This window comes from Sebastes umbrosus, chromosome 18 (genome assembly GCF_015220745.1).
Source record: "Sebastes umbrosus isolate fSebUmb1 chromosome 18, fSebUmb1.pri, whole genome shotgun sequence".
Lineage (NCBI taxonomy): Eukaryota > Metazoa > Chordata > Actinopteri > Perciformes > Sebastidae > Sebastes > Sebastes umbrosus.
This window is the reverse complement of record NC_051286.1, coordinates 11,043,393-11,056,403: the sequence shown is the minus strand read 5'-3', so window position 1 is coordinate 11,056,403 and position 13,011 is coordinate 11,043,393. Positions and strand designations below refer to the sequence as shown.

The 13,011-nt window shown below is 41.6% G+C and overlaps 2 protein-coding genes, 1 long non-coding RNA gene and 1 other non-coding gene across 4 annotated transcripts; 1 reads left to right on the top strand and 3 right to left on the bottom strand.

Annotated features, from left to right (window-relative positions):
• Positions 1-645: 645 nt before the first annotated feature.
• On the bottom strand, positions 646-1,873 carry LOC119476651. Its single transcript, XR_005204057.1, has 2 exons — positions 1,017-1,873; positions 646-941 (listed from the first exon to the last, which is right to left on the bottom strand). It is a non-coding gene; the product is annotated as an uncharacterized LOC119476651 (long non-coding RNA).
• Positions 899-4,804, top strand: acat2 (acetyl-CoA acetyltransferase 2). Its single transcript, XM_037750046.1, has 9 exons — positions 899-947; positions 1,868-2,002; positions 2,190-2,371; positions 3,370-3,487; positions 3,571-3,714; positions 3,798-3,920; positions 4,025-4,179; positions 4,268-4,378; positions 4,497-4,804. Exons 1-9 carry the CDS (start codon positions 899-901, stop codon positions 4,665-4,667), a joined length of 1,188 nt encoding a protein of 395 aa, XP_037605974.1. The 3' UTR covers positions 4,668-4,804.
• Positions 4,805-5,803: 999 nt separating this feature from the next.
• Positions 5,804-12,966, bottom strand: tcp1 (t-complex 1). The gene is made up of 12 exons (XM_037750029.1): positions 12,810-12,966; positions 12,217-12,302; positions 10,981-11,109; positions 10,508-10,605; positions 9,561-9,671; positions 9,247-9,428; positions 8,779-8,905; positions 8,344-8,519; positions 8,069-8,192; positions 7,250-7,442; positions 6,931-7,094; positions 5,804-6,263 (listed from the first exon to the last, which is right to left on the bottom strand). The coding sequence occupies exons 1-12, from the start codon at positions 12,880-12,882 to the stop codon at positions 6,053-6,055; spliced, it is 1,674 nt and encodes a 557-aa protein (XP_037605957.1). The 5' UTR covers positions 12,883-12,966; the 3' UTR covers positions 5,804-6,052.
• On the bottom strand, positions 12,424-12,564 carry LOC119477623. Its single transcript, XR_005204279.1, has one exon. It is a non-coding gene; the product is annotated as a small nucleolar RNA SNORA29 (small nucleolar RNA).
• Positions 12,967-13,011: the final 45 nt, after the last annotated feature.

The window sequence follows — 13,011 nt, the reverse complement described above, 5'->3', positions numbered from 1 at the left end:
TCCGATCATTTTTTTTTATGCTGTTTTCACTGTCCTCATCAGGAGGTTGTGGTCATGTGATGTAATGTTGCCAAACCATACCAGTATGCATCCAGTTAAGCTGCTTTCTATTGTGGACCGGTAGAAGTTGATGAGGGTATTTGTGGACATACAATGTTTCTTTAAACACCTCAAAAAATAAAGTCTCTGTTGTGCCCTTTTTATGACACAAAGATAAATAAAAACTGATGAATATTAGTTTACGCTAGAGATTCATACGCCACGTTCACACCAGAGGAGAGAATTATTCTGTTTTTCTTTCCTGGGAGTTAAAGGTAAAATTAAAAGTTTAACATAAAATGTTGTTGCACTGTATTAATTATTTTGTTATTTCCACTCTTTTAAAGTCACCAGAATGCAGGAAACAAAGTCTCTGAGACTCCAATGTTTTCTGTGGGAGGACTCCCAGACCCCACACTTTGGTTTTGAAATCCTCCCTTTTTTTAAGGTCTAAAGGTTTGCAAGTATGCCGTTGCAACACACATAAATATCTCTTATATTCACATGCTTTTTTAATGATATAACACAAAATAATAATCATAAAAATATTATGAGAATTAAATAAATAATAAACCTACATAACAATAATAATAATAATCAACATTCATATTTAGGAAGACAATTAGCCTACATTTTATTTGATGGGGAGCCTTACTGTATAAAGAATGAGCACTCCTCCTCCCAAACACATGGTGGCGCTGTGGTGTATTTCCCCACCAGTTACACATGCATATAGTTCAGGTCTGACAGGACAGCCAGGCAGTGTGTCAACAGCAGAGCTTCACAGTGCAGAAGCAGTGTGGACAGACCAGAGCAGACAGGAACAACACTTTGAATCACTCCAACTTCAACCATCAACATGAACACCGAGCCTGTTGTCATCGTCTCTGCTGCACGGACACCTATTGGTAAGTTTAATATATCCTTTAAAGCCATGCACGTTCATTTAAAACAGTTTTGCTAACATTGCTACTTACTGTTTGCTTGCCCCATCGTTAATTATGAATGTAGTCATCTTTGTTTCTTTGTATAAACTTACATGAGCTGCTTTTAAAGATGAATTCTCGAATGTTCAATGTAGCAAAGTGGTTGATTCCATTCATCAATTAAAGACGAGAGTCTCTGCTGAGCTCTGATTGGTTCCCTCATGTGTTCGGAGCGTTCTGTGCTCAGTGATTGGCTGGCTGGTCATAGTGCCACGGAGCACGCGCGGTCTACCATTGGTTACTTAGAACAGCGCGTCACAGCTAGCTGGGCGTGTCCAAGATGTGATACATTTAATTTGATAGCATGCCAAGGCCACTGTGTATCCAGTAAAGTTAACAATGTAACAGCAGGATAACCCTACATGACACTGACAAATAGCAGGCTTAACTTAAAGGTCTTATTGTTAACTTTTTAATCTAGACAGATCATTTAAAACAAAAAACAAAACAAAAAATAATAATAATAATACATCCACATAACTCTTAGAAAGGTGGCTAATAAAAGTATGGCTTTTCCTGAAAAAATATTATGATAGTGAATTAATCATTTAAAAAAACTTTTGGCGGGTCCAAAATGATTGTTATAAAATATGATATGTAGATCACACTGTCAAAACTGTTGGCAATTAATTTTTTTTTATCAGCTAATCGACTAATTGACTAATCGTTTTAACGCTACAATCAACACCAACAAAACAACTTTAAGGAACTTCAATTTGATAACTTATTTGGGCAGCGTTGGCCTAAAAATGCAGCACATGGTGGATGAAGTGGGTTGACCCTCCACTGTGTCCCTGATTATGTGCTCATGCTACAATATCTCTCACTCCATTTTTCCACAGGGTCCTTGAACGGCGCTCTGTCCACTGTCCCTCTGCCTGACCTGTGCTCAGTGGTGATCAAGGACGTTCTGAAGCGGGCTGGGGTGAAGCCAGATGAGGTCTCTGAGGTTATCATGGGACACGTCCTAACAGCAGGTGAAAGTTCAGCTCAGCACTGAGATAAAAGCGTGACAGAAGTCCTGTATTCTATATCCCATATAATATGTGTTGGGTTAACAGTTGTTGTTGTTTGGCAAGACATGGCTTCTCTTTTGCCATATTTCCACTCATTTTGTCTCATTGGTGTTCACCTCTATTGTATTTTTCCATTTCTGTCCTTCAGGTCAGGGGCAGAACCCGGCGCGTCAGGCCAGCGTTGGGGCTGGTATCCCCTACCCCGTCCCGGCCTGGAGCTGCCAGATGGTGTGTGGCTCTGGGCTGAAGGCTGTGTGTCTGGGAGCTCAGTCCATCCAGACTGGAGAGTCCGCTGTGGTGGTGGCAGGGGGCATGGAGAGCATGAGCCGGGTAGGTTAGGACACAAGGAGCGTCAGAGGGGAATATGAAATTGCAATCAGATCAGATGGATAATGGAGTGTGTGGGCATGTTCTTTAAATGCCTATTATAAATGTACCTTTTTAATTTATAAAATAGTATCTGATCATATAAAAAAATGTGCCATTTTTTTTTTTTGTTAGACTTTATACTTGCTTTGCTGGTGTGTATATACCAGCGACAGCCTCAGATACCAGATTTTTTTTCTGTCAGAGCATTTGATTTATTGATTGCTGTCGGGATGTAATGAGAATTTCAACAAATATAACAAAAAAATATTTGAACAGCACTACCAACCCTACCTTTTTAAGGTATAAAATCTTTTCAGTATCAGTACCAACATTTTGATCTAAATGGCTCTAGTATTGACATTAATATTTTGAAAAGATACCCAACCCTAGATGTAAATCCTTTAACGAACCTCATTCGTTCTTAAGTGTCACGTACGGGTGATTCAGGAGAATTTGTAGCATTCACAAATTTTGTTACACTTTAATTTAATTATAAGGAACAAACAAAATTCTCGAGTGGTCCAGACGTGTCGTACGAGTCATGAACTGCCCTTCTTCACAGGGCAAGTAAGAATCAAAGTAGGTATTGAAATTCTTTCAGGCATTTTTAGCATTTAATTTCATATCAGAACACTCAAATAAGACTACGGATATAATATGACTAGTGACTGTCAAACCTGTTATCTTTTTGTCTGCTTCCAACCACAGAACTTGAAACTCCGGGGTGTGAATATTTTTCTTTTTACTCTTGTATGACATTTGTCATACAAGAGTTTTTTGTGAATGAAAATTGAAACCCACAGGTAGCCTTATATGGCACTATTAGGGCCGTTGATTATGCTAATGATCAAATCAGAATTTTTTTAGTCCCAATGTGTTCCAGCAGTCAAGGGGTGAAAAGAGTGATATTTCCTCAACGATAAGGTGTCTTATCTGTTTGTGTCCTGGTCTCTCCACAGGCTCCTCACACACTGCAAATGAGAGCTGGAGTGAAGATGGGCGATGCGTCCCTGCAGGACTCCATGGTGGCCGACGGCCTGACAGACGCCTTCCACGGCTACCACATGGGCATCACAGGTGAGAATATACAAACGCCTGGTCGTCACACAACTTGATGAGTATTTATTGTTGTGATAAATCCTCTTATATATTTTCCTCAGCTGAGAATGTGGCGAAGCAGTGGGAAGTCAGTCGAGAGGAGCAGGATCTGTTCGCCGTCCAGTCCCAGAACAAGACGGAGGCTGCACAGAAAGCAGGACATTTTGATCAGGAGATCGTCCCGGTCATGGTGCCGTCCAGAAAAGGCGAGGAGTTGCTCAGTGATTTTATCATCGTCTCATGTGTCCCTTGATGTGCATGCACTGTAACATTGGTCTGTGATCTTCAGGTCCGGTGGAGGTGAAGACGGATGAGTATCCTCGCCACGGCAGCAACATGGACAGCATGTCCAAACTGAGACCCTGCTTCATTAAGAACAGCAGTGGCACCGTCACCGCTGGCAACGCCTCAGGTCTGACAGTTGGTGCTCCATCATTTTTTGACACAGATGATGTCACTGAGGTTTATCTCATTAACCAAACACATGCCTGCCTCTGCTTTAATTTTTTACTGTAGGTATTAATGATGGAGCAGCAGCAACTGTCCTAATGAGCCAATCAGAGGCTGGGAGGCGTGGCCTAAAACCCATGGCCAGAATCGTAGCGTGGGCTCAAGCTGGCCTTGACCCTTCTATCATGGGAACTGGACCAATACCATCCATCAGGAAAGCGGTGAGAAATCAGAAGCACCAAAATGTGATAAACAATTGAGAAAATGCTTCTTTGTCTTTATTATTCTCGTGTTGTTCTCCTCCGACAGGTTGAGAAAGCCGGCTGGCAGCTGGATCAAGTCGACCTATTTGAGATCAATGAAGCTTTTTCTGCCCAGTCTATTGCTGTGGTCAAAGAGCTTGGCCTGAATCTAGACAAGGTAACTCTCACGGCCCCGCATCACTTTGAGTCATGTTCATGCAGCGTGTCCGTTAACAGCCTGAACTGTGTGTAAAACAGCATTGTAACACTCACGCTTTCTGTCCTCCTCTGCTCAGGTGAATGTGAGCGGAGGCGCCATCTCTCTGGGCCATCCCATCGGTATGTCCGGCTGCAGAGTGCTGGTGACCTTGTTGCACGCGCTCCAGAGGACTGGAGGTCAGAAGGGCGTGGCTTCTCTCTGCATTGGAGGAGGGATGGGCATCGCCATGTGTGTGGAGACGGTTTGAGTCGAAAACCTAATGCTGCTTCATAGATTGCACTCTGATCTTTTTAATGTATAAGGGATACTTAAAACTGTAAAGTCGTTTACATGGCAGGTCATGACATAAAACAGTAACGGTTTACCTGGATTCTTCCAAATCACTGTACTTGAGTGATATGATTTGTAATTGTTGGATCTTATCCGTTCTCACTGTGAACTTTGCTTAAATTCACCCTTCCTCAGGTAATAGCTGTGACTTAATGTTAGAGGATTTTAGATGCCTAGATGATGTAATTCTAGTGTATACAGACACCTTAACCTTACACCAGAAGTAACTAGAAATGGTTCTTACAACCTGGTATTCTGTGCTAAACATGCACCATACTGCAGGTGGTAGTTTGTTGGCAAGAAATTAATGAAGATTGGATGTTTTTCCTTTTAAAATTACCCGCTGGGTCTGAAATTAGCAATTGAAAATTGACAGGCCATCCGCCACTTTGGCAGACAGGGAAAACGCTAGAGATGGGAATAGAGAATCAGTTGAAAATTCTCAGTGAAAATGACCATTGAGCAAAGGTAGATTCTAACTTTATCGTGATGTGTTCAAATGTAATCTCGTACAATGTAGTTTTTGGCGAGAAACTTGAATAAGTCCAGTTGTACGAAGGAGATGTTTTCACAGCAATATAAAAGATATATTGAATGACATCAGATCTAAAAAGTTCTTCATTTAGCACATAGATTTCAAAAGTGGCAGATAAAATGTCTAAGTGACAGACAAATAAAATACTTGCCTGCCACAGTGGCAGGCAGTGAAAAGTAAATTTCAGACCCTTAACTGAAAAAGTGAAACTAAAACAAGCCCAGTAATGGACAGGCTTTGGAAGACATGCTACCTTCTCTGTAGGTCATTATCTCTTAACTTGGTGTAATTTATTTGATAAGTATTTCAAGCACTTAATTGCTCTAAAAACTGATTCTGATTAACATTCCACTTTCTCCTATCAATCGTGCAAACAGCAGCCTTGAAACACAGCTAAGTGCCATAAGGTGAAGTATGCTAGCCTTCTCTAACCTAGTGCTTCCTGTACATAACTTGATGTTTGTGAAGTGTCCAGCTGTTCTACATATCAATAAAGAATTATAAGCCAGAGTCAAAAACATCTTTGAAGCTCATTTATCAAAGCCTGCACAATAACCACAGCTAGCAAATCTGAATTAACAAATCAACGGTCATGTACAACCATTGCAGCTTTATTAAGTGTCCAAAAAAACAAATGACTTACAGATCCTCTGGGAGGGAGTGGATGAACAGTAAACAGGCAAAGTGTACAGCCTACACTAGAGCGACAGCCATGGAGAGCTCCATACGTATAAATACAGATGAACATATCTGGACCGATCAGCCTTTTAACCCAGAGATCCCGACTGCACTGCTTCCTGGTACGACTGCCCGCCCTCCTTCGGCTCTGGGTACAGTTTGATGAGGTCGTCGATACGGAGGATGGTGATCGCAGCCTCGGTGGCAAACTTGAGGCTCTTTGTCTTAACCATGGTGGGCTCGTAGACGCCAGCCTGACGGTTGTCTCTGGGTTTGCCGTTGACCAGGTCCAGACCAATCCTACAAGACAAAACAACAAGTGGTCAAATACTGAATGTTCGACACAACACTAGAGCAGCAATGATTAATCAATATCAGCTATTACATTAACCTCAAAATATCTTCATAATCAATTAAATGTTCATATTTTCTGGTTTCTTTACTCCTCTATGACAGTAAACTGAATATCTTTGAGTTGTGGACAAAATAAGACATTTGAGGACATCATCTTAGGCTTTGGGAAAGACTGATCAACATTTTATAGACCAAACAACTAAGCAATTAATACAGAAAATAATCGTAAATAACACAGTAAGTTCACCTAGCAGCTGAGAAAGTAAAACGTGAACAAAATAAAATGACTTCTTTTAAGATAAAACCATTTGTTTTATCAATCTGTATGAAATCCTGCATCTTTGTTCATTATTTTTTTAGCATTTTGCCTCCGTTTTATAGTTTCAAATGGGTGATGGCAAAAGCAAGTTGATATTAAGGCTGCAACTCAATTCATCTACTTGATTTATTGATTAGTTTGTTGGTCTATAACTAACTCAGAGCTTTTCATTTTAATATGATAGAGGACTTTCAGCCTTAACAATCCCAGAGCAGATGATTAAATCTATAGTGCCACTTCACTAAATAGAAACATATTACAGTTCTATGACTGGTGCAGTAAGGAAAGACTCACCACTTGAGATTCTTGCGTTCAGGATTAACCTGAGCCTCATTGTGGAAGGCCCGAAGCTTGGCCACCAGATCTGTGGAGTCCTGTGCTGCATTTACAGCCAGTGTCTTGGGAATGACGAGGAGAGACCGAGCAAACTCGGCAATAGCCAGCTGCTCTCGGGAACCCTGAAGAAACATGAATGATGATGAACAACATCTCAGCATCGGGGAAACAGGGTAACAACAAACTAATCATCTCTTAAAAGCAGAAGAACCGAACCCCAGATCCCCAGCAGCTGCATGCTTGAAGAAACTAAAGCTTTTCATAGTATTTGGCTCACCATGCTGGTAGCGTAATTCTCAAGGTAGATGGACAGAGCTGCCTCCACAGCGCCGCCTCCTGGCACTACAGACTTGGACTCCAGCACCCTCTTTACCACACAGAGAGCATCATGCAGAGAGCGCTCCATCTCGTCACACATGAAGTCGTTGGCCCCGCGCAAAATGATGGATGCTGATGTGCGTGCTTTGGTACTGAGGGGAGAAAACAGAACCAGTACAGTTAACATGTGTCAGACTGTAGATAATGCATCTGTAGACAGAAATATGAGGGACTTCTGCCCTCCACACATTATACAAATCATTATTCTTGTCCAAGTTTATCACAACTCCTGTCAGAACTATAGATGAGGTACAATTTAAAGCACTGACATGTTGTCATCCTACAGTTGTACTCACATAACTATGAGTCCACATTGTGTTAGAAGTACTTTTTAGTTATAATGAGGTACACGTATAGTGCTTTTCCATTGGCACTTTTGGGCACACAGAGTCACAGAGTTCATAACAGCTTTTAAAAAACAAAATAATGGGGGACTTTTATTGTGAAGAATCTATAGGAAATGAGAGTTTATCACCGAATTAGTGGAGCTTTGTTAGCGGCTATTCTTCCATAAAAACAAGTGTACTAATACTGCAGGGAGGACGAGTACCAGCAGCAAAAATAGCAGGGGATTTTTATTGTGAAGAATATAGGAAATTAAATGTGTTTGTTCACCGGTTTGCAGACTTGTTGTAATGGAGATGCAAATCTCTGCTGTGCAGAGTCAAGTCAAGCCAGCACATGTGGATGGAAAAAAGCTAATAGTTGCAGTTCTTACTTCTTGACAAGGATGAGCTCGTCATCACAGACGCGTTCTTGCACAACCTCCTCCGCCTGGCCAAGCATAGTGGCCTCAAACGTCTCATCTCCCTCCAGATTGGTCAGAGACGGGCAGACGGTGGCTGAGAATGGACAAACACAACCAACGTCAATATGATATTTATTAGTTTATGCATATATGGGCTTGACTAAGACATTAAAACATGTACACAGATGTTAAGACCAGTAACACAAAAGCCAATCACCACAAACATCAGCGTATTTCCACCCTACCTCCTGTTGCCTTGGCGATGCGTTTGAGGTCCTTCTTGAGGACCCTTCTCACCGCCATGGCTCCTACATCCACAAAGTACTTAAGACACATGTCATCAATGCCACCAGTGGTCAGGATGACGGTGGCGCCTGCTGCCAAAATCTTCTGGATCCTCTCCTTGGTGATATCAGATTCCCTGGAGCAACGAAATCCAATATTGATTCAGTGTCACCGGTTACATTTAGATACAATACAATATAAATAATACTAAATTGTCCAGCCCACAATACTGATACAACAGCTCGGAGAGAAACTGCTGCCTTGTATCAGGGCTGATTATATTTTCTCCCACGCGTATCACTGTGTAAACTATGGATTCAGCATCACAGCAAATTAAAATGGGAATTCTTAAGGATGCGTTTGTGACAGTGTAAGGAGGAGGAAATAGTACGCACCTTTGTCTGATCTGGTCAAGCTTCTCTGGGTCGTTGATAAGGACTTGGACTCCCATCTTCATCTTGGTCTTCTGCAGGCTGAAGTCCAGGCAAGCAATCTTGGCGTTTTGCACACGCTTTACCATCCCTTTAGAAAAAACACATAACGGCATGTTTAAAAGAGGAAATATCCAAAGACTAATAAAAACTCCCTATACGAGGACAAAATAACAAAACACAGTTTACTTTGGGCTATTATTTCATTGTCTGGCTAGAAAACTTGAGACGCAGTTTACAAAGTACTGCGTCTACATTGCTTTCATAGCCAGTGTACTGTCTCCCACGCGTATCACTGCTTACGCCATCAGGTGAGACATAGCAGCAAATTTAAATGGGAGTTTAATCAGCTCAGGTAATGCATGAGGCATTACACAATGCTGTTAAGTAAATCCTCACGTTTTACATTTGAAATTTGGGAAACCAACATACCTTGTGATCCAACTGTGCAGTTCAGTGCATAGCCATTAACCAAGTAGCTCTCTTTCTGGCTTTTGCCATGGGCTTTCAGCACATTGACAGAGTTGATGGGATATTTGGCCACCCCCTTACTGTCCACAAACTTCACAGCAAGTGCAGCATCCACCACCATGTTGGCAAAGAACTCTGAATCACTGAGGGCTCAGGGTTAAGGCAGATAAGGGCTGCTTTGCTCACATAAACAATTACTCACAGCCTACAAACCAGTGATCTTGTTGGTTGGATCCAAACAAAACATGTTATGCACTGTGCAGCAAAAAGGATACACTCCAATGATTTTGGAGGACATGGAGGTCTTGGCTGCATTGACTAAGCATTCTCTGCCCAGGTCATCTGTTCCGATGGTGAGATTCTCATTGATGTAGCGAACTGCTTCCCTGGAAGATGAAAAAGGCAAATTTGCATGTCAAAACATCAGGAGAGATCTGAAGCACCCAGCGATAATAAGTGGCTGTGTCCCAAATCACTCACTATAAAAATTATTATTTTGCGAGTTCACCATTTTGTAGTGCTGTCCGAATTTATAGTGAGAATTATTATTCCCTAAATAGTGGACTCAAAAGTATCCCACAATGTAACGTAAAAAAATAGTGGACCATGATGGTCACTAACAGAGCACTATATACCTTCATGCATTGCACTGAAGGAAAAATGGCAGACGAACGAGGAGAGAGAGCATCACGATTGAGACAAATCCATGAGTTGTTGATGCGAGTTTTGGGGTGATGCGAGTAGAGCAGCATATCACAACACAACAGCCACAAAGTACTTTGTATTTATTAATTTGGTTAAAATACGACAGCGCAACACCACTTTAATCCTTCCGTTCTTACCTTTCACAATAAAAGCTGCATCACTGCTTACCAGAGCATTTCGCTGAGAGGCAACTAAACAAAATAGATTACAATATGCATTTAGCACCAAAATACATATTGGTATTTATTATGGATGGTCTAACAGTCGACGTTGATCTGGCACATTTGAATTGTGCGACAGCAATGATGTAATTAACAGCGCTGAGAAAACAACCTGAGTAGTGTCCAAAAGTGTGGTTTAATTTTGCCAATGAGCTCACTATATGATCCTTTACATAAAACTCCCTGGACATCGAGTATGGAGTAGAGAATGAATGAATTATTTTGGACACAGCTAGAGTCCATTTAGAAACACATCTGAACAGAGTAAATACTAGTTCTCAATGTTAGCATCTTACTTGCAAGCCAGACGATATCCACTGATGACTGATGTGGGGTGAATCCTCTGCTTCACCAGCTCATCTGCACTCTTGAGCAATTCTGCGGCAAGAATTACCTAAAAGAATGTCACATTATTTAAATAAGTAAAAACTGAAACTGGCTGCATATTCCAACTGAGAATACTTAGTTACTCCACCAATGAAAATGTTTTTAAAAAAGGTATGTGTTTCATATTGTACCATCGTTTCATTAGGGGTGGCAGAAATGAGGCTGCTCAACCCCTTCAGACACTGAAGGACAGTTACTCTCTCCTGTTAGCATAGCCACACATCCGTAATAAAAGGCAGATGCATGGTACTAAAACAGGATATTATAGTTCACGTTATGTTTCCAATGTACAGTTCATTCTCCCTGTGAGAGTATAAGGAGCTGGTAGCAGCCTACTCTTCAGCTCCGACAACATACTGGAGCAGCTGTTGACCCTACTCACCACAGACGTGGTCCCATCTCCGACCTCCTTATCCTGCAGGTCAGCCAGTTCACACAAGACCTTGGCGGCTGGGTGCTCCACTTCCAGCAGCTTCAGGATGGTTGCTCCATCGTTGGTGATGGTCACGTCCTGTCAGACAAGTAAGTAAGTAAGTGAAGCTTTATTTATATAGCACCTTTTAAAACACACCGTTACAAAGTGCTTCACACACAAGAAGAAACATCAAACAATGAAAAAAAACAATGAAATTACAATATGACACTGAGAAACAGATCAAACAAAAACACATGTGGATGAGGCCTGTAGAAAGGCTTGCATATAGAGATGGGTTTTTAGAAGCCACTTAAAACAGTCCAGAGATTCAGCAGCTCTAATAGATTGGGGGAGGTGATTCCAGAGAATTTGGGGCTAAGACAGAAAAGACCCGATCACCTTTTGTTTTGCAGTTTGAGCGGGGGATGGATAGAAGGCTGAGATTAGAGGATCGAAGTGTTCGACAGGAGGTCGAATATGGAACAAGGAGATCAGCAATGTAACTGGGGGCAAGTTACAGTGCCAGAACATGGGTGATGTGAGACCGACGGCTGGTTCTGGTTAATAACCTGGCCGCTGCATTTTGAACCACCTGTAGGCGATTTAAAGCAGATTGACTCAGACAGGTGTAGAGGGAATTACAATAGTCTAGACGGGAGAATATGAAAGTGAGAATTAAAAGTTCAAGATCCGTGGAGGACAAGATGCATCTGATTTTTGCAATGTTTTGTAACTGGAGAAAGCAGGTCTGGACAAGTTTAGTGACATGATGATCAAAAGTCATATCCCGGTCAAAGATGATACCAAGATTTTTAACTGTAGGACTGATATTTGATTGAAGTGGGCCAATGAAAACCGATGAACTGCTGTAGCAAAATTGTCTGGTCCTATTAAAAGAATGTCTGTTTTATCAGGGTTTTAAGTGGACAAAGTTGAGAGACATCCACTCTTTGGTTGCTGCTAAGCAGTCATGGAGGGAGGCAGATGAGCAACTCAGGCAACAATGTGAGTTATCATCGAAACAGGCAGAAAAATATTAGATATATTGTCATAGCAGGGTAAACACAGGTGTAATTGATCAAATTAATTAGGAGCCAGCATGCACTATTGCAGGGCAATAATTAATATTATTAATTACACCTGTGTTTAACCTGAAAAAATGGCTGCTGTGGAAAAAGGTATATTGTTTAATGCGACACAGACCCCAATGTCGTCCACCAACATCTTGTCGAGGCCCAGAGGTCCCAGGGAGCTCTTGACGATGTTGGCGATGGATGATGCAGCCATGACTGCAAAGACACAAAGGGAGAGTTGCTACTAAGTTAATAGCATTAAATAACATTTACATTACATTAAACAGCTGGTGCATCCTTTAAACATGTCTAACTGAACTTATAACACCTCTGTGATTAACATATATCCTGTCATTTTATTGAGTGTGGCTCACAGTGAGCTAGTAGCCACACCTTCAGACCATGACAGTGTTGTTCTATCCCATTAGCATAGCCGTCCATTCATGGTACTGAGAGTGGAAGGTACTGAAATGGGATTATTACTTCATAACTAATGCTGTTGGCGTAATGTGCGCATTGTGTGGCATTAGCTAACTCTGCTGTGTTTTGCAGGATTTCACTACAGACTGAGCAGCAGAGGTTTAAAGCTACCTAGCATTAGCATTAGCCACACGTGTGCTACATTAGCAGCATGTGAAATCACTTCTACCGTTAACAGTTAGTGACGCAGATAAAATACAAGAAGCCTGCGTGAAACATTAAATAAAGAGCAACATATCTCACCATTTTGAGTGCGAACTGACTCGCCAGTTGTCCTCTGGCCGAGCACGTTTAACGGACCCTCTAGCATCGACATGATTAGACCACACAACCGAGAACCGAGAGAAAGAAGGCGGCGCGGTGCACTCTGGGTAAACCGGCGTTAAGAAGAAGCTTCGAGAAGAAACACATGTAAAAAAAACCCTGAAAAATTGGATTTTGATCA